The sequence below is a fragment of the Octopus bimaculoides genome, chromosome 16 (genome assembly GCF_046866305.1).
Source record: "Octopus bimaculoides isolate indiv1 chromosome 16, ASM4686630v1, whole genome shotgun sequence".
NCBI classification, from domain to species: Eukaryota; Metazoa; Mollusca; class Cephalopoda; order Octopoda; family Octopodidae; genus Octopus; species Octopus bimaculoides.
Window position 1 is genome coordinate 12,058,061 of NC_142943.1, and position 22,867 is coordinate 12,080,927.

Here is a 22,867-nt window from a genome sequence, read left to right on the forward strand (position 1 = left end):
GAAATGCCGCTAAACATTTTTCCCCAAAGTGCTAACAGTTCTGCCAGGTTGTCACCTTAGAAGCAACATTAACATCAAAAGTTAATCAGTCAGCAAGCTGGCAGATTCGTTACTGCGCCAGGCAAAATGCTAAACGACATTTCATCCATACTCTCTTTTTACTCTTTTACTCTTTTACTTGTTTCAATTATTTGACTGTGGCCATGCTGGAGCACCGCCTTTAGTCAAGCAAATCGACTCCAGGACTTATTCTTTGGAAACCTAGTACTTATTCTATCGACTCTTTTGCCGAACTGCTAAGTTACGGGGACTTAAACACACCAGCATCGGTTGTCAAGCGATGTTGGGGAGACAGATACCGACACACAAATATACACACACACACGCACACACACACACATATATATATATACATATATACGACGGGCTTCTTTCAGTTTCCATCTACCAAATCCACTCACAAGGCTTTGGTCGACCCGAGGCTACAGTAGAAGACACTTGCCCAAGGTGCCACGCAGTGGGACTGAACCCAGAACCATGTGGTTGGTAAACAAGCTACTTACCATACAGCCACTTCTGCGCCTAACGACATTTCATCAGTCTTTATTTTCCGAGTTCAAATTCCGCCGAGGTCGATTTTGCTGTTCATCCTTTCAGGATTGATGAAATAAATACCAGTTACGCACTGGAGTCGATGTAATCGATTTACCTGCTCCCTTGAAATTGCTGGCCTTGTGCCAAAATGTGAAATCAATTTTATATATGTCAAAATAAGGCAGAGAGCTAGAAGAATCAGTTAGTATATTGGGCAAAATGCTTAGCGGCTATAAAATAAGCACAACAAAATGGGATGGCCATGGTTGGACCACTTGATGTGTAGGTTTATGTGTTAAATTGTGGCTCATTGAGACTGGTTTTTGCTACTACAACTTTAGCCACAACATCTAGCATGGCTAACCAACTAGCACCACTAATACTACTACTACTACTACTACTAGCACTGCCATCAAGACCACCACTATTACAACCATCTGTAACAGTACCACTAACACCGCCACCACTAGCACTTCCACTACCCCTACCACAACAACCACTGCCGCCACCGCCACCACCATTGCTAGTATCACTACTACCACTATAGCAACAATAACTACCTACCGTTACTCACCACTGCCAGTACCAGCCTCTTCTAGCATTATTCACCTCAAAGACTTCACTTATTCTTGAAGTGTGACATCTGTTTTTTGAGTTAAGGTGGCAGTTGTGTGTGTGTGTGTGTGTGTTACAAGACACACATTACTATCACAGTATAGCACATACATACACACACACACACACTATCATATTATAGTGCATGTGCACACTTGTATATACACACACATATACAGTGCCAGAAGTATATATATATACATTGATAAACACTAACAAACACATACATAGAAATACACTAATGCACTCACACACCCAATATATAGACACACTAATATATAGACATACAAACGCCAAAATACACACACACACACACACACCCATACACTCACAAACTATTATGAACAAACATACGTTGACATATGCTAACGCATACAAACACCAGAATACACACACATCCACACAGACACACAGTTACAGATGTATATACACACATATATACATATACACATATATACATACATGAATACATACACTTTTATTCTCACCCAGAAATTGTTCATTCAGGGACTGGCTTACACAGTCTGGCTCTGTCCTGACAAAAAGAGAAAGTCACTAACATACACACACACACATAAACACACATACACACACACACACACATACATACATAAACACACATAACTGGCTCATTGGTATAATAAGGGGACCACTGGACAGTTCTGTACTGTCCTGAAAAAAACACAAAAATCATAAACACACACCACAAATGCTCCTATGTAGATGGATACACGCACACACGCACACACACACACACACACACACACACGTACGCATACACTGGTTGTTCCTACAGGCACATACAAAGAGAGTCTTTACAGTTGCTCTCTTACCTGACACACACACACACACACATGTGACTTCTACCAACTTCCAAAATGGTGGGTGGATTAGGTAGGTGACATATGAGAGAGAAAGGTGGAGGAGATGAGACATTATAACCAACACACACACACTTTCTCTCTTGTTCCTCCTCCTCCCATTACCACTAGGTGACTTGTGTGTGTGTGTGTGTGTGTGTGTGTGTGTACCTCCTCTTTCTCTTACCTGATATATATATATGTGTGTATATATATATATATACTTCTCCCACTACTCATTCTGTCACCACCACTGCTGTCCCATCTCCATCTCCCTGTGACTACAAGCTCCAGCATCTTTTCCTCTACTTCTCTACTCTGACTCCCACTCCCTCTCTCTGTATGTTCATGTGTAAGCGTATGCATGCGTGTGTGTGTGTGTGTGTGTGTGTGTGTGTCTCTCTCTCTCTCTCTCTCTCTCTCTCTCTCTCTCCCTTACCCTGCTTGTCTTTTCTGTATCACCTCTTTTCTCATCCTCTAACCCTGCTTTCATACCTAACCTGCTTCCTGGTCTGATGATGATGATGACGATGGCAGTGGTGGTAGTGGTGGGAGTGGGGGAGGGCAGTGGCTGATGATGAGGAGGAGAAGGAGGAAAACAGCAACGGGCAATGGCTGTGCTGGTGATGGTGATGAAAGTAATGGGGGTGGGAAGGGTTGGGGTGGAGTGCGCTGGGACATTTTCTACTTACAAACTTCACCATTCATACCTACCTTGTATATTATATGTATATATATATATATATATATATATATATATATATATATATATATATATATATATATAAATATCACCATATATATATATATATATATATATATATATATATATATATATATATAAATATCACCATATATATATATATATATATATATATATATATATATATATATATAAATATCACCATATATATATATATATATATATATATATATATATATATATATATAAATATCACCATATATATATATATATATATATATATATATATATATATATATATATAAATATCACCATATATATATATATATATATATATATATATATATATATATATATATATATATATCCACCACCACACCAATCTAGAGAACACAAACACACAAGGCGGCAGCAGCAGCAGCGGGGAGACCAACCTCATCATTTTGCTACCATCATCTCACACAGACACACATGTATTGGCACCACCAAACATCACACACACACACACACACACACACACAGGTTCACAGACAGAGGTATCCCTACACACACACACAGAAATATGAACTTTTCTTTTTTTTTTTTTTTTTTTTTTGGTCTTTTACATTAAGCCATGTACCTAACAGTCATCACAGACACACCAAAGAACTGCTGTTGCTACCCACCCGCCACCACCTACAACAACAACAACAACAACAACAACAAGGACAACACCAATAAGTCCTTTTATTCTGTGTAATTGGCACTTCAGACTCTGTCTCACAACATCACACCATTATTATTACTATCATTATACACACTGCCATTCTAATATCTAACTCTGACTGCCACCACCACCACCACTGCTAGTGCTACTACTACATACTAGACTACAGGAACAAGTCTCTGTACTTATTACACATAACCACTGACACCACCACCACCACCACCATCATCATCATCATCATCATCACTATCTCTTCTCACTGTCCCATGTACACACACATACACATACACACATATATGTATACCTGGTGTTAATCAAGACCACTACTTCACTTCATCACCACGACCACCACCACTGCTAGCATCATCAGCATTATCAACAACATCACTATACCACTTCTCTCCCTGCTGTCTGCTCACACACACACACACACACACACACACTTACCTGGTCTTAATTAAGACCACTATTTTCAAACTTACCATTACCAGTTGCAAAGACACACTTTAGGGGAACTTCTTAGGTGGTCACTCAATTTGCTAAAAATAGCAGCAGCCAACCAAAATCTTTCTGTTTTTCTCTCTCTCTCTCTCATGTCATATTCTACCTTCTTTAACCAAAGAAAAAAAAAGGGGGGAAGAAAGATACAAGTCTTTTACCAAACACCTACCTACTCCATTCCATACCCTCCCACCTCCAAGAATTGACAGGATGGTTATGCTTAGAATACCTCCAATCACAGACTTGCTTGGTGGAAAGGGGGCTTGACTTGGGAGTTTAGCAATAACAAAAATATTAGGAGCTCAGACTAACTTTTATACTGTATACACCATCACCACCACCACCATCAGATTCCCCACCAACACCTCTGTCATCATCAGTAACAGCAGCAGCATTTTCACACAGTTTCTCTAAGAGCCCCTTTTCTCATTATACACCACCACCACCATCATCACCATCATCAATGTTATTATCATCACACACCTTGACAAAGGCAGCCGCCTCCTCCTCCTCCACCATCGCCATCGCCACTAGCATGGTCTCAACATCCGTTTATCATCTCACACCTTCACTTTAAGGTTTCGCTTCTTCTAGGCAACACATCATCACTTACCCAGTGTTAGCTTGAGGTAAGGACACAGGAACAACACAAAGAACAACAACAACAACAACAACAGCTACTACAACAACCTGTGTGCCTGGTCCCTAAACAAGACCCCTTCCTCTCCCAACACCTGGTTTTTTTTTTGGTGGATTTAAAATTTTTTTTTTTTGGTTTTTCTACTCCTGGTTTGTCTTCCATTATTATTTTTTTTTCTCTTTTGCTAACGATGATTCTTGAACGTCTTCAGAATGATGACCTTCTCTTTGACTGGGTCCAATTCCTTCTCTATTCAGACGCTAACAACAACAACAACAACAACAGCAGCAACAACAACAACAATATCAAGAAAGGTGCAACATCATCATCATCATCATCCACAACAACAACAGTAGCAGATACGACGACCACAGCAATAACAACAACAACAACAAAGGATGGAGATGATGCTGGTGGTGGTGGCGGCGGTGGCGGAGGAGGAGGAGGAGGAGGAGGAGAGGAAGAAGAAGAAGAACAGAAGAAAAAGAAGGAGGTGTTGGAGGAGGAGGAGAATATTGAGGAGTACCTTAACAGAAGTGACACTGCTGTCATTTACCCGCAGCCTGTCAGCGAACCAGATGAGGAAGATGACACCGGAGGTAAATATCTACCCATCTTCTTGCTTGCTACCCATCTATCCATCTATCTCTCTGCTTGTCTATCTATTGATCTATCTATCTATCTATCTATCTATCTATCTTCCTACCTATCAGTAGATAGGTACAGCGTAATCCGTGGGCAAATAGTCCAGAATGAAAAAAGGTAGAGTCCAGAAGTTCGTGTGTGATGAGTAGAGACAGGATTAGCTGGTGACCTACCTACCTATCAATCTATCTATCTATCTATCTATCTATCTATATATATATATATATATATATATATATATATATATATATATATATATATATATCTGTCTATCTATCTACCTATCTATCTATTTATCTACCTACCTATCTATCTATCAATCTATCTATCTATCTATCTATCTATGTACCTACCTATCTACCTATCAATCTATCTATCTATCTATCTATCTATGTACCTATCTATCTATCTATCTATCTATCTATCTATCAATCTATCTATATCTATCTATCTATCTACCTACCTACCTACCTACCTACCTACCTACCTACCTACCAATCTACCTGTCTATCTATCTTTCTGTCAGTATATCCATGTGTCTCAACTGAAATGCTCATCATCAAAAGTGATGGGGGTCACATTTAATTCTTTATTTATTTACGTATCTTTATTCAGGAACTTATCGACCTTTTTATCCATCTATCAATCCATCTATCAATCTATCTATTCTCATGGTTCCTCATGGTTCCACTGAACCAAACCTCATGGTTCCGGGTTCAGTTCCACTGCATGGCACCTTCAGTAACTGTTTGGGTGGCTGGGTGTTAAACTGGATATTAACTGTGTCTTCTACTATAGCCCCTGGCTGACCAAAGCCTCATGAGTGGATTTGGTAGATGGAAACTGAAAGAAGTCAGTCGTGTGTGTGTGTGTGTGGTGTGTCTTTATAGTTGTTTACGTTTTCATAACTAAGCAAAACCATAACTACAGTTTCATGCCCCATCCTCGACTTCCTTTATTCATAGATTTCTTTAAAATACATTACAGATTTTAAGTGATATTTTGCAGAAATATTGTTTTCTAAAATGCTATATATATGTGTGTATATATATCTAGGGTGTAGTTTATGTTAAGTTCATATTACAAACAGAAAAAGAAAGAAAAAAAAATGACATGCGGTAAATTCTAAAGTTACGGTAATTTATAACAAAACCAGAGCAAGATTGTGAACAATCAGAAATTTCTCTTCAAATTGTTTTCCTAAATTTTTCCCAACTCAATCATAATCTACACACTCCAAAATATATTGCTGCAAAAGTTTAATTAAAATCAAAATGCATTTTTGATGTGGGGGCACTAAACTGTAATTATGCCTTGTGATTATGTTTGCGTATACACATACATATATGTATTTCTCTCTGACTGGCCTGTTTCTCTTGTAACACTGCTGTTTGTTATTAAGTTCTGTGGTTGAAGAGAACTTTCTCTATAGCCATTTTGCTTTCAGCTGAAGTAAATATATCTAGGGTTACATTATCCAATGTGCCATTTGTTGGTTGAGGCAGTATTTAGCTGCTGGATTTAGCATGTTGAATGTCTCTTAGTACCCCGCTCTCTCTCTCTCTCTCTCTCTCTCTCTCTCTCTCTCTCTCTATATATATATATATATATATATATATATATATATATATATATATAATACAAAGAATATATATACATGTATACACACATATATGTACATACTTACATCTACATGTGTATATATATGCATATCAGGGTACAGGACGTTAGAACAATAAACTACAGACAACGGAACGAACACATAGGAAAACGGAAAGCCACTTGGAATATCCCTTCATCAGCTGTCTCTATTCTATCTAGACGTTTCGATATATATATATATATATTCATCATGTAACCTCCTGGGCATCGGTACCATTTTCCTCTTTCTCCGTTCTTCCATTCTCCGAACTTTCCATCTTTCCGACGAAGGGCTACGCCCGAAACGTCATACACTCTCTCTTTCCTTTCCTGAGCGTCCAATAATACTATCCATATCACGTCCTCACTTTGTTGTTTTTTTGTTTTTTTGTTATTGTGTTTTTGAACTATATATATATATATACACACACACATACAGGGTGTCCACAAAGTCTGGGTACATGGGGATTAAGACATACTTTAAGAAAATTATAATTTCTTATATTTAAATGTTTGTTATAATTTTATTTACTCCATGTACCCAGACTTTGTGGACACCCTATATATATATATATATATATATATACTTGATGTGATTTTGGTGGTAACAGCCTATCTGTTGTGTCCATTCTGATGTTGATATGCATGTGTGTGTGTGTGTGTGTGTAAGGCTCTAAGTGGATGTGTGTATGTGTTGTATGTTGTTGTTTGGCCCATGTGCTGCTGTTTATATTTTTATTGTGCACATGTTTGTTATTTACCACATGTGTCTTATACATGAACATAAGTGCATATTTGCATGGCCATGACTAATGATTGAAACAAGCAAAAGATAAAAATCAGATGGTGTGGGTGGGTGTTTGTGTGTGTAGCCTAAGCCACCATATTTTTGTTATATTTATTACAAGCTGAACCACACAGCACGGTAAATAATGGTTTCCAACATTGTCACGAGGCCACAAATTTGACGTGATGGAGTACAGTTGGGGGTGGGGGGGGTGTCATTTAACTCAAACCCCCTTCCCTGTATTTCACTGGTGCTTTGTCTTATCAGTCCCAGAAGGGTTAAAATGCAAAGTTGTCTTCATCAGGGTTTGAACCCAGAAATGTAAAGAACTGCAGCTATTTCGTCTGTCATCCAATGGATTATCAGTTGATAATGTTATTGTCATCGTCAGCATGAGCTTCATCTGCAGCAGCAGTGGTGGTGGTGGTGGTGGTGGTGTTGTCATCGTCAGCAGCAGCACTGCCATCGCTGTTGTTTACCTCGTTACCATTCATCAGTATTGTTCTTGTTGTCATCATCATCCTCATCATCATCATCATCATCATCATCGCCATTATAATTATCATCATCATCATCATCATCATAATCCTCATCAACATCATCATCACCATCATCATCATCATCATCAACATCATTATCATCATCATCATCATCATCATAATCATCATCATCATCCTCATCATTTATGTATATTTATTTGCTTGTGTGTGTGTGTGTGTGTGTGGATGGGCGTAAGCTTTATGCGTTCATATGTTTATCTGCAATGTATTTCTGTGTACACGTGTATGACTTGGTGTTTTTTTCGTGTAAGTACACGTTCGTGCACGAGTGTGTATACGCGCTTCTGTTTACATTTAGGATACAAGTATTTTTGTATGTGTATATATTTGCATTTCTCCTCTATAGTTTTGCCTGTGTGTCTGTCTATGTATGTATTTGTGTAATCGCTTACTTGTGTATGTCTGTTTATATTTGGTTTTTTTTACTGCATGCATTTTTAAAAATTCCATGGCTGTGTTTACATGTGCCTTGTGTGTGTATGCGCGTGTGTGTGTGTGTGTATCTTGAATTTATTATGTCTAATCATGTATGTTTACTGTGTGTACATATGTCTGTGTCTATTTTCTACACCTTTGTCTATTCTTCTAGATATAATCTGTATACATTTGTGTATCTGCATGTATGTGTATCTCTCTTTATATGTGTGTGTGTGTGTGTGTATATATATGTATGTATTCTTCCAAATATTCTGTTTGTGTGTTTACCTGTGTGTGTTTGTATGTCTGTGCCTACTTACCTGAAAATATCTTTGCATAATGTATTTACTTATGCCTGTTCTCTTAACTATGATCTGTGTGTATGTATGTGTGTGTGTGTGTGTGTATGTATATATATATATATATATATATATATATATATATATATATATATATATATTCTTCTGAGAATGTTTGGAGCAGTGTTTCTCAACCCTTTTTTTTTTTTCACCTACAGACCCCTTTTGGTTCCTCTTTTCCTCAGATGTTCCCTAGCCATTCAATGTTTAAAAATTCCCATTATATGTATTTTTTATAAGAAAATATTATCAGTATTCATATAAAAGAAAATCATTAAAAAATTTTGTGTATTGTAAAAATACAATCAATTAAACAAATTTTATCACAACAGAACCTTACATGGACCCCAAAGGATCATATACAGATTCCGGTTAAGAACTACTAAGCTAAGGGGTTTTTATGATGGATGGATGTGTTTATATGTGTGTGTTTATTAATCAGGGTAGTTGATAGTCTGTACCTTTTTTTTGTATCTCTTGTCTTCATCTCTGTATAATTCCTGTGTCTGATATATGTCTGTGTGTCTGCATGCCTATTATTCAACAAGGTATATTAATCTATGTATACAATACCTGTATATATACCTGTCTACATCTGTGTGTATGTGCTTGCATAAGAACCCTATAACTACTCTTATCGACCAGTCTGTCGTCGTTGTTGTTGTTGCTTTCACTGTTTACCCGTTTACCTGTAATCACTATCACCTTGATTAATATCGGTTCACTGATGGTCCATTGATTGAGTTATTTATTGGTTTATTTCTTACATACAAATTTACCTGTCTTATGAGTGATTATGTGCTCATTAACTTAGCCATTTAATGACAGGTGACTTAGTTACTTTTAATTAAGTATCTGTTAATGGTTTAACCTAAAGCATCCAATTACCTCTCTCGTTATCTGTCACCTGGTAATTGTGCTTGTTACCTGGTAGTTACAACTGTTACTTGGAATTTACACCTGATACATAATGGTTCTGCATTACCTATCTCTTTACCTGTTACCTGATAGTTACCTCTTGTTACTTGGTAATTTCAGATATTACCTGATAGCTGCAACTGTTACTTGGAATTTACACGTGATAACATGAAAGTTATGCATTACCTATCTCGTTTCCTGTTACCTTTGTTACTTGGTAATTGCACCTGTTACCTAATTACACCTGTCTTATTACTTGTTAACAAGTTACATCTGTCTCAATGGATTGATTGCTCAGCTATTATACCTGTCAGGGCATTTCCAACAGGGTGAGTGACGATAGGGAGTATCTGTAACTCAGCATGGAACAAATATAACAAAAGACCACTGATGTTTACATCATTCATCCCAGTGTTTACATCCTTCATTCGGCAAAAGATAGAAACTATCAGAACCCTTTGTGTGTGTGTGTGCTATTTGTCACATTCTTCTGTCGGAGCAATGAGGGCCACCCAGTCGTCCTTAAGGATGCCTGACAACTTAAGGTTTTCTCCATGACCATTTTCTGTCCAGTGGCAAGACCAAGTCCAGACAACTGGTGATAGAGATGGATGCAGTGGCTGTCCAAGATCTCCTGCTTGCCTCGTTTCCTCATCTTACTCGCTCTGCATTCTACACAACTCATTATTGCAGCTACCTTCCTCTCTGTTGAACCATGAAGGTTTTTCCCTTGCACAGTCTACCGGACCCTGTCTTCACGTGCACAGGTCAGCAAGCTATTAGTGTCATATGAAAATATATACAGGGTGTCCACAAGGTCTGGGTACATGGAGTAAATAAAATCATAACATAAACAATTAAATACAGGAAATAATAATTTCTTAAAATACGTGTTAATCCCCTTGTACCCAGACTTTGTGGACACCCTGTAGATTTATACCCCATTGGTTACAATGATAAGGGTTCCATCTGATCGACAGAACAGCCTGTTTGTGAAATTAACATGCAAGTGGATGGGTACTCAACAGACACATGTACCCTTAACATAACCCTCAGGGAGATTCAGAATTATACAGTGTGACAAAGCTGACCATTTGAAATATAGGTACTACTTATTTTTGACAGCTGAGTGAACTGGGGCAATGTGAAATAAAGTGTCTTGCTCAAGGACACAATGTGCTCCTAGGTATTGAACTCGTGGTCTTATGATGGTAAGCCAAACACCCTAACCATGTAGCCACTTTTGGCAGACATATATGTAAATGTGTGTATGGAAAGAAAATGTACTGTGGCCACCCTGGTTTATTTCTCTCTGGTTGTTGTGGATAGGCAGAGATAGATAGGTGGTGGGTAACTGCATATTAAGCACCCTCCAGATTCCGCTTCCATGGTATTGGCCAACCCAAGGCTCATCAGCACGGTGCTATGCAGTGACATCAAACCTGGATCCACGTGGTCACAAAGCAAAATTCCTGGTCCCTCAACCATACCTAAACAACGCAGATGGGTGAGATGCAAGGTGAGAGGATGGTGCTGGTGCAAGAAAGATAACCAGCAGATATACCATTCCACTCGTGTAAACATGGGAACATGATGGAAACAGTAATCTGGTGGGGAGGGAAGGAGGGTGGATCAGTGGGGGCAGTCTACCCTGGGAAATGCTTTTATGTCAGGAGGTGGTCATGTTGGTTTTAGTAAGAATTGAACTTAGAATCTACAGGATTAAGAACTGAAACAATACTGTAACATTATTTTAGTTGGAAGCTCCATCATTTATTTTTCAATTTGTGTCTGTCTGTCTGTCTCTTTTTATACCTGTCTCTCTCTCTTTATATCTGTCTCTCTTCCTCCCTATCTCTGTCTCTCCTCTTTGCATCTCTTTCTGTGTCTCTCCTTTTCAATTGTCTCCCTGTCTGTCTGTTTCTCTCTCTCTCCCACTCTGTCTATGTCTCCTCTCTCTCTCTTTCTCTTTCCTCGTTTTCAGTTATCTCTGTTTCTCCCCCTCTCCTAACCTCTTCTCTCTATGAAACTACTTCTCTATCTTTCTGTCCTTCAATCTCTCTGTCTCCCTTTCACTCATGTGGCTATCTGCCTCTCCCCCCCCCCCCCAATCTGTCAGTCATTATAGACAACAATAGATACATTTATACCTGTGGTGGTTTGATTCCTGTGATTGATATTACACCCACACACCCCTCTGTCTCTCCCTCGCCCTCTCTCTCCCACCTACACACCCACACACATACACTCACGTACACACACCTACATGCATACGTGTGTAAATAATACACTATATAACTACATGCATCAATAAACATGTACAAGGAGACCCACAAACACACACACACGTCTGTCTACTCATGCCCACCTAGGTGAGCGTGTGTGTGTTTGTCAGAGGGGGGAACAGGGTGGAGGATGGAGGGGGGACCGAGGAAGCGGCAGACAGTACATTTGCACATATGTTTATATTATTGTCTGCTGATGGTAGAACTTCCTGCTCGCACATACACACACACACACATGTATGCGCACACACCTTATGATAAACACACCCATCTTTTATCTCTCTATCTATCTACCTATCTCTCACTACCTTTCATTATCTGTTTATCTACCTCCACCTGTCCTCCTGTATCTCTCCCTACATATATGTGTGTGTGCGCGCATGTATGTGTGCATAAATATATATGTATGTATATACATACATATATATATATATATATATATATATATATATATATATATATATATATATATATATATATATTTCTTTGTCACATAGAATCGTAATATGTATCAGGAGTGGCTGTGTGGTAAGTAGCTTGCTTCACAACCACATGGTTCCGGGTTCATTCCCACTACGCGGCACCTTGGGCAAGTGTCTTCTACTATAGCCTCGGGCCGACCAGAGCGTTGTGAGTGGATTTTGTAGATGGAAACTGAAAAAAGCCCGTCGTATATATGTATATGTGTATGTATATATATATATGTGTGTGTGTGTATGTGTGTCTGTGTTTGTCCCCCCAAACATCGCTTGACAACCGATGGTGGTGTGTTTACTCCCTGTAACTTAGTGGTTCGGCAAATGAGACCGATACAATAAGTACTAGGCTTACAAAGAGTAAGTCCTGGAGGGTCGATTTGCTCGACCAAAAGGCGGTGCTCCAGCATGAGCCGCAGTCAAATTGACTGAAACAAGTAAAAGAGTAAAAGAAAGAATATATATATCTTAGTGTGTTTGTGTGTGTGTGTGTGTGTGTGTGTATATATATATATATATATATATATATATATATATATATATATATATATATATAGAGAGAGAGAGAGAGAGAGAGAGAGAGAGAGAGAGAGAGAGAGAGAGAGAGAGAGAGTTATATCTTGTTTCAGTCATTAAACTGTGGCCATGCTGGGGCACTTCCTTTTATTGCATGTATGTATATGTGTGTATCATCCACTCACATTTCTTTCTCACATAAACACACTATCTCCACTCCATCTCTTTCTTTCTTTCTCTCCCATTCATGAATGTAGTCTTTCTCCCTTGTAAAGATACATATACACAGGGGTAGAGTTGTTTACATAGAGATTAAACATACATGCACAGGTAAATACAGGTATTATTACATATGCATCATGTGCTCTGTGTTTACCTGTCTGTTTGTCTAGCTCTCCATATATGTTTGTGTCTGTGTTTGTGTGTATGTGTGATTTATAAAGGTGTGTTTGTGTGTATCTCTGGTCCATTCACACACGCACACACACACACACACACACACAATGTATTTATCTGAATAAACACACATACACACACAATTCTGACTCAGCTTAAACAATGAACAGTTGTCTCTATTAAATACACAAACCAGGCTTTTTTTTGTTTTGTTTTGTAGTGTGTATGTATTCACTGATCTGAATCCCCCCCTCTTTATTCTACAGACCATCACCTCTTCCACTAGTCAGCCACCCCCACACACTGGTCACTATTTTTACCTGTGATCATAAGATCTTCTATTCATAAAGACCCACTTCATTAGTGAAACATCTGTTTTGATAATTGTTCAATTATTCACTTTCCTGCATTCAATAATTTCTTTCTTTATATGTCTGTTTGCCTGTATCTATTTATTTATCCTTCTATCTATCTCTCACAACCTGTCTATCCATTTTTCTAGTCATCCGGATCTTTCTATCAGTTTATCAATTAATTTTTACACCTATCTATCTATCTATCTATCTATCTATTTGTCTATCTATCGATCTACTTATCTATCTCCCTATGTCTGCCTATCTTTCTCTATATATTTATTCCTCTATATCTATCTATCTGTCCATCCATCCATTCATCCGTCTATCTATCTATCTATCTATCCACTTATCTATCTATCCATCTATCTATCTATCTATCTATCTATCAATCCATTCTCTATCTGTCTTTCTATCACCTTATCTATCTAATAATCTTTCAAACTGTCAATCTATCTATCAATCAATCGATCTATTTATCTAGCAATTTCTGTAGCTTTATCTATTTGTCTCTCTTACTTTGAATCTTTGTCTCTCTCTCCCTCCCACCATCCCTCAGTACCCCTACCATCATCCTACAGTTATTTGATACCACCTCTGTCTCTGCCCCCTCTTAATCTCCCTCTTCCTGGTTGGAGCAGCGTGGACACTTTATAATTTTACTGGTGACCAAATAATCATTTATACTGTCATCAACTCACTTGTCTAGATGACCAACTGACCAAATTATATTCGGTATCCGAGACTCTCTTCTAACTCTTGGACATTTCTATCATAACCGTTTCAAAACCGACCACTCCAAGCTATCTTTACCATTCATCCTTTTGATTCCAAGTTGAAGTGCATGGTTTAGTGGTTAGAGTGTTCAACTCATGATCATAAGATTGTGCTTTCAATTCCTGGACCAAGCGACATGTTATGTTCTTGAGCAAAACACTTCATTTCACATTGCTCCAGTCCACTCAGCTGGCAAAAATGAGTAACCCTGCGAAGGACTGGCATCCCATCCAGGGAGGATTATACACTTGAGAAACCAGGAAGCTGACAGTAATGTGGACAAACCCTAAACTAACCTTTTGATCCCAATCAACATGGGGCTGCCCCTAATTCTATGATGCAAACTTTGTGTTTTCAACTTGTCAGAATTAATCGCTTCCATCAAAATATGCTAATTTATATTCTAAACACAAGTTTTGAATTTTGGCACAAGGCCAACAATTTCAGGGAGAGGGTGTAAGTTGATTAGATTGATCCCAATGTTCAACTGGGACTTATTTTATCAACCCCCGAAGGTATAAAAGGCAAAGTTGGCATCAGCAGGATTTGAACTCTGAACATGAAAATGGACGAAATGCCACAGATCGTTTAGTCCAGCATAGTTAATGATTTTGCCAGATGACCATCTTATTTTGGTTTTAAATTTTAACACAGGGCCTGCAGTTTTGGAGGCAGGGTTAAGTTGATTACATCGATGTCTGTGTTCAACTGGGGCTTAATTTATCGACCCCGAAATGATAAAAGACATTGTTGACCTTGGCAGAATTTGAACTCAGAACATAAAGACAGATGAAATGCCACTAAGCATTTTGTCCAGTGTGATAACATTTCTGCCAGCCTGCTACTTTATTTTCTTTTATGATATCATTTATCAACACTCATTATATTTTCATATGTTTAACCCTTTTGATACCAACCGACCTGAAACCACCTCTGGCTCTGTAGTACAAATGTCTCATTTTCAAAAGTTCTGAATTGAAATCTTCCACCAAACCTTAGTCACAATTTATGTTCCTAACACTAGCTGAATGATAACTAAGTTATTTTACTAAATTCTTTGTTATATTTAAAATTAATTGAAAGAAACACGGAGCATCTCAACAGAAATATGGTAACAAAATGGTTAGAATATATAATAGGGAAACAATTCTTAACCCTTTTGATACCAACCTACCTGAAACCACCCCTAGTTCTGTAGTACAGATGTCTCACTTTTCAAAAGTTCTGAATTAAAATCTTCCACCAAACCTTAGTCACAATTTATGTTCCTAACACTAACTGAATGATAACTAAGTTATTTTACTAAATTCTTTGCTATATTTAAAATAATTGAAAGAAACACAGAGCATCTCAAAATGAATATGGTAACAAAAGCGTTAAGACAACGAGATGACAGAAACATCAACTCTATAATCTTTTTCGCTATTGGCACAAGACCTGAAACTTTGCAGGGAAAGGCGCTTGTTGATATTATATCAACCCTGGTGCTCAACTGGTACTTATTTTTATGAAACCCTGGAAGGATGAAAAGCAACGTTGACCTCAGCAGAATTTGATCTCAGATCATAAAGAGCTGAAATACTGCAAAGCAGTTTGTCCAGCTTGCTAACATTCTGCCAGTTCAAATTCTTTGTTATTTTCAAAATTAATTGAAACCAAGGCTGTGTATTTTAAGAGAGAGACGTAGTAACAAAAGGGTTAACTAAAATACCAGTTAACTACTAGGGGCCAATCAAATTGCCTGTTCCCTCATCCAAAGTGTGTGGCCTTGCTTTAAGCTGTTTATTTTAAAAAATCATGAAGAACCCAGAGTGGGGTACAATTTGGCAGTTCCAATGTTAATTAAGCTTCTCTCCCAGACTTTTTCTTTGAAGGTTCTACACTTACCCCCAACCCAACGCCCGCCCCTCCTTACACACATGCTCACCACTACATTCACCTTCCTCTTTTTGTGGACCCTAAATGCCTTCAGTCTGTAGAAGTAGGGTGGGGAGGGGGCTTTATCAGCTTATCTCCATTTCTACAGATTTGGTTCCAGACTTCTAAAGTTACTGGCAGCAAATAGTGTGTATATGGCTATATACTTGTGTGTGTGTATATATATGCATGTATGTATGTATGTGTGTTTGTATCCCATATATTGCATAAATTCTCTTTGTGTTGTCTGTATAAGTAATTTCCTATTTTTGAGGTGTGCTTGTGTGTTGTATGTATATATATATGTGTGTGTGTATATATATATATATATATATATATATGTTACACATACACACACACACGTGTGTGTGTGTGTTTATATACATAATGAGGCCAAAAGAGAAAGAGAGCACAATTTTGTGTGTGTGTGTGTTCATTGCTATATATATATATGCACACACACATGTATACATTTACAGGTGTGGATGTGTACATAAAGAACTCTGTGTGTGTGTGTGTGCGTCTTTGCATGCTTATTTCTCCTGCATGTGTTATTTCAGTGTTTGAGCTGTATGCATTAAGGACCACGTCTGCCTGACGTACGACAGTGTGTGTGTGTGTGTGTGTGTACATGGGCCTAATTTGAGCACTTGTGTTTCAAACACCTGGTCTATGACGCTGATAAGACCCAGCTTAACAGGACTGATAGCACTTAAGTCCTGCTGGTACCTCTCTCTCTCTCTCTCTCTCCTCCCTCTCTATCTGTCTACTCATCCTCTCTATATCTATCTATCTGTATATCTATCCTCCTTGTATCTCTCTATCTCTATATGGATTAGCTTAGCTCTATACAAGGCAGTGACTGTGGTGCTTTCTTGCTACAGACTTATATCTCTTTGTCCACAAGACTCAATCAACTTGAAGAAATAATAAACATGTGACGTCACAGGCATTGGTGAAGGTGGGGGGAGGGTTGTTCCTTTTTTGTTGTTTTTTTATTATTATTATTATTATTTAATTTTTTTTTTAATTTCTAGGTTAAGAAGAAATGTGAGATGATGTGATATTGCGTTTACACCTTCTGTTAGGGTCTTGTATGTTGTTGTTGTTGGCGGTGGTGGTGTTGGTGCTGCTGGTGCTAGCACTTAGCCAGGACTGACTGATATAGGACGGGACAAGCTTTTTAATATGTTCCAAGTTCAAATCTCGCCTAGGCCAACTTTGCTTTTTGTCCTTTCAAGAGTTGATAAAATGATGTCCCAGACAAGTATTGTGGCTGATGGTGTCACCTAACACCCTTTCTATCAAAATTATGTACCAGTGATACGCTGGGGCCGGTGTAAACCACTAGTCCCCTCGCACAACATTTCAGGCCTTGTGCCTTTATTAGAAAGGGTTTACTTTGCCTCTCATCCTTTCAGGGTTGATAAAATAAGTATCTGTTGGCCACTGGGGCTGATAGAATCAACTTACTCCCTCCCCTAAATTGCTGGTCTTGTGCCAAAATTTGAAACCATTAGTATTATTATTATCATTATTTTATAAAGATTGGACATGACTCTTCACAAAGGTAAATAGATATTCCGAAAGATCATTTGTCTTCAGATTCAAAATGTAAAATGCAAATGAAAACAAATGCAGAAAATCAAAATATAAATGAGGAAATCCTGTGTCCCTGTTGTTGTTGTTGTTGTTGTAATAAAGATTAACTCTTTAGTATTAGACCATTCAAATCCAGCCTAAATATTCTATTTGCTTTGTGTTCAGACTGGCCAGATCTGGCTTTTCACACTTACCCTACAATGTCATTCTAAAAAAAAATAGACAATCATATAATCAAAATTTCAAAACAACGAGATACTGCATGATTGATTCAGAACATCATCATCGTTATCATCATCATCATCGTTTAACGTCCGCTTTCCATGCTAGCATGGGTTGGATGATTTGACTGAGGACTGGTGAACCAGATGGCTACACCAGGCTCCAATCTGATCTGGCAGAGTTTCTACAGCTGGATGCCCTTCCTAACACCAACCACTCCAAGAGTGTAGTGGGTGCTTTTACATGCCACCGGCACGAAGGCCAGTCACATGGTACTGGCAACGAATTGCATTTGGCACTAACTGGAATGTTAAAGGGTTACAGCATTCTAACAAGGACTATTATTCTAAGACATTCCAGAGTGACTTGAGATAGGTTTCGCTGTTATTTCTGGTAAACTAAGTGACCACATAGAGGGCTGTTTTGTTGCATTAATTTATGTCTGCATCAAATTTTATTTGTTCCATATTTGTTCATCTCATTGCTTTTTGTCTTTTTTTCTTTTCTTCAGATTCTGTGAATAATACCGATGATGAATATCTCTTGAAATGTATGCACTGCAAGGAATCTTTCAGTCAAGAATCTCGGTTGCATTCTCACATCAAAGCAATGCATTCTGAGAAGTCTGTGAAATTCATGTGTTCGAAATGCGAAGAGACATTTACGCTGAAATCCCAGCTTGATAACCATATGGAACTGCATTTGGCCACTTCGCAGACTTGTACTGTCTGCAAGAAAACATTTGCCAATGTCTACCGACTTCAGCGCCACATGATCAGCCACAATGAGAGCACATCGCTACGGAAATTTAAGTGCGAAGAATGTGGCAAAGCGTTCAAATTCAAACATCATCTCAAGGAACACATTCGTATTCATTCTGGAGAGAAGCCTTTCGAATGTTCCAACTGCCGGAAACGGTTTAGCCACTCCGGCTCCTACAGCAGTCACATGACCTCCAAAAAATGCTGGGTCGTGAACATGAAGAGTCGTCGGATCGACCACAATGGTAACGCAGGCGACTCTGTTCCATATCCTCCGGCCTCTAAAAATGGACATAGCCAGTCGGCCGTCTCTTTGCAAAAATCCTCAGGCAGTCTTCCACGACAATTAATTACATATGATAACCCCAACTCTAGCCTTCCAAAATTCTTTCCTAATGCTTCTTCATACATCTCATATCCCATGTACCCTCAGAAGGAGAACCTTTCCGACAGAATCGCGCCACTAACCAACCAGACTATTGCACATTCTAATTCCTCAAAAGTATCTTTTAATCAGAAGCCTTCTCTAACAAAAAGTACAAAACTCTCACCTGACATGAACTCCAACACGCAGCCTTTATCGATGGTAGTCCTGAAGAAATCTGACAGTCCTGCCGTACCCTTGCAGTCACAAGTGACCTCTCCGCCTCTCGACGAACGAGTCATCAAAACTGAGCCGTCAGACCAGTCGGAGGTCATCAAAGTTCTAAGTAGTGTCAATATTAAGAAGGAAAATTCCAAAGATGGTTTTCCAGTCACCGACGTCATGCAAGAGAAGAACTCCGATTCCCCTCCTCTTCCTCCATCCAACTTTGTAGATGCCAAAGATGTTGATCTCACATGCCGATTTTGTGCATCAGCCTTCCGCAGTCCTGTGGCACTGCACCAGCATGAACGCTATCTATGCAAATCCAACAAAGATATTGTGCATAGAGTTACCAACTTGGAGGTAACGTCGTGCAACAGTCCGAGTAGTACAACTTCCTCGTCGGAAACAATTAAACGCGAGACGCCAAACGGCAGTTTGGAGAATGGCACCGACGAGGAGGAAGCAGAAGAAATTTTCAAAGAGGAAAACCTTGACAAGAAATTCCGTATGCGTTCGATGATAAGCGATGACCAGCTGCAGGTTCTGAAGAAATATTACCAGCTCAACCCTCGACCTCGTAAACATGACCTGATAAAAATCGGCAATGAAATTGGTTTCTCGAAACGCGTGGTGCAGGTTTGGTTTCAGAACATGAGAGCACGAGATCGTAAGAAAGGTAAAAATGTCCCGTATTTCCCCGCCATGGCTCGTTTCAAACAACAGGAGGACTCAACAACCACGTCCTCCACATGGAAAGAGTCAGTAAAATCTACTAATTCGGCCTACATCCCTGTGGTTCCACATTTCAATAATTCTGTCCAAATTCCTTCTGGAATTCCACCATCATCATCGCCTTCATTTCCAGCTCATTCACATACAAAAGTAAACGGTCAGTTTAACGCTGCCACCGAAAACCGTGATGCCTTGTTCAATAACCAGGACCAACCTTTAGATCTTAGTCTGAAAAGAGAACCCCCTAGAGCTCACAGTGGCCACAAACCAGTCAGTAGCAATGCCTACAACTCCCATCCTCCTCCTGCTACTCCCAGTCAGAATTTTGATAACCAAGTTCTAAACCTAAGTTGCCGATCTCCTATCAGTGTCAAGCAAGAACATGTAGATGGCACAAGCTCTACTCAAAGTAGCTTCCAGGAATCTGCTCTGTATAAATATATGAAGCAAGAAGGAATGATTGTTAACAAGCCAGCCGCCCTTAACCAAGACGCGGCCTCGTTAAGCAAGCTTTCCCATTCCAGTCCCATTCCAGCCGCGATGCAAGACTCTCTCACATCACCTTATCGATCCAGTGGCAAGTCCATTGCCAGTGGGGAGAACGAAAGCAAACCCAAAGTTCCAAAGTCTGAGTTGAAGCAGCCCGATGACTCGTCAATGTCAAGTGATGGTTCTATAGACAGCGTTAGTAATCGGTCTCTCATCATTGACGAGAGTAAATTCCACAATGAGAAAAGTGACGGTGAGTGTCTTTCCGATGATGATGATGAAGATGATGATGATTCCGAAGATGATGATTCTCCACCAAGACTGTCAAATGGTTTGTCCGATGGTAATCTCACTCCTTCAAAAATGAGAGAAGACAACCATCAGACAAATCCAGATGGCACCAAAAAACCAAAACGATTACGCAAGAAGTCTTGGAAACAGGTTGGTGTTTCTTTGGTTATCATTATGATTGTTGTCTTATCTACTAATTGCTAATTAACTTATTAAATAAAATTTTACTTTGTCTTGTCTTCAAGTAGTATAGGTAGACTGATTGCTCTTTGCACAATGGAAGTCATTTATTATAATCACTTAATGTTATCAGTCAGTTATTGTTATCTAGAAGACGTCATCTTAAAGTGATTACAATAAGCATTCTTCTAGCTTTCACTCACTTTCTCTTTCTCTCTCTCTCTCTCATTCCCTCTCAGAAGCAAACTGTGTGTATGTATATACGTAAACCAACTCATAAGCTCCATTGATATTCTACAGAAAATAAGGGAATTCTTGAATGCAGGAAGACTGAGAACACAGCTTAGAAAGTCAGGTAAATACCCTTAAAAGATAGTATGGCCAACAAGCCTCCACTGGGTATTTTCTGGTCATTTTTTTTCTATCTTCTAAAGGGTCTTTACTCTATTTTCTAAGCTATCTTCACAGCCTTTCTGCATTCGCAAATTTCTTTATTTATGTAAAATGTGTGTGTGCATCATCATCATCGTCATTATTTATCGCCCATTATCCATGCTGGTATGGGTTGGACGGTTTGACTGGGCTGGCCCGCTGAAAGGCTGCACCATGCTCCAGTCTGATTTGGCTTGGTTTTCTAAATCAGACTCGAGCCTGGTGCAGCCTTCCAGCGTGCCAGCATGGACGACGGATGTTAAATGATGATGATGACGATAATAAATATGTATATATGTGTGTGTGTGTGTGTATATATATATATATATATATATATATATATATATATATATACACGCACACACACACACACACTCGTATAGTGTTCACTGCCAGAAGAAAGAGTACTCAAAAACCGTAGGGTTTTAATGATATTTTCATTTTGGTCAAGTCCAATCCCTTGCTACTCTGAGTTTCCCCTGTTGATACACAGGACTTTCAGGCATCCTGAAGACCCAGTTTACTCACAGACGAAAAAACTCAGTGTAACAAGAGACTGATGCAACGATGATGGTTATGGTGTGTGTATATATCAGAATTAAGGGTCACATTTAACCAGTAATTCTCAACCATTTTTTTTTTTACCTAATGGACCCTTTTTGGTTCCTATTTTACTTGGGTGAACCCTCATAACTATTTAGTGTTTTAAAAATCCTTTTATAATCTTATAATTAAGTATTAATATTGGGAATTGTATAAAAATAAAAATTCTAATATTTTGTCTCTCGTAGAAGTATAACCAATTTATTACACCTGATTCTTACCAAGAAAATCTTTGGACCCCCCCCCACTCCTTCCCACCAAGGGCCATATGGATTCTGGTTGAGAACCACTGCTTTTTAA

The 22,867-nt window shown here is 38.7% G+C and overlaps 1 protein-coding gene across 4 annotated transcripts in view; it reads left to right on the forward strand.

The window, feature by feature from the left end:
- LOC106881604 (zinc finger protein 1) overlaps positions 1–22,867 on the forward strand; it is a 228,818-nt gene that overhangs the window by 194,337 nt on the left and 11,614 nt on the right. For all 4 annotated transcript variants that reach the window (XM_089364145.1, XM_052973921.2, XM_089364144.1 and 1 more), the window contains 2 exons: positions 4,877–5,218; positions 19,002–21,502. In XM_089364145.1, coding sequence (XP_089220271.1) covers positions 4,877–5,218; positions 19,002–21,502 — 2,843 coding nt within the window. The remainder of the gene's footprint in view (positions 1–4,876; positions 5,219–19,001; positions 21,503–22,867) is intronic.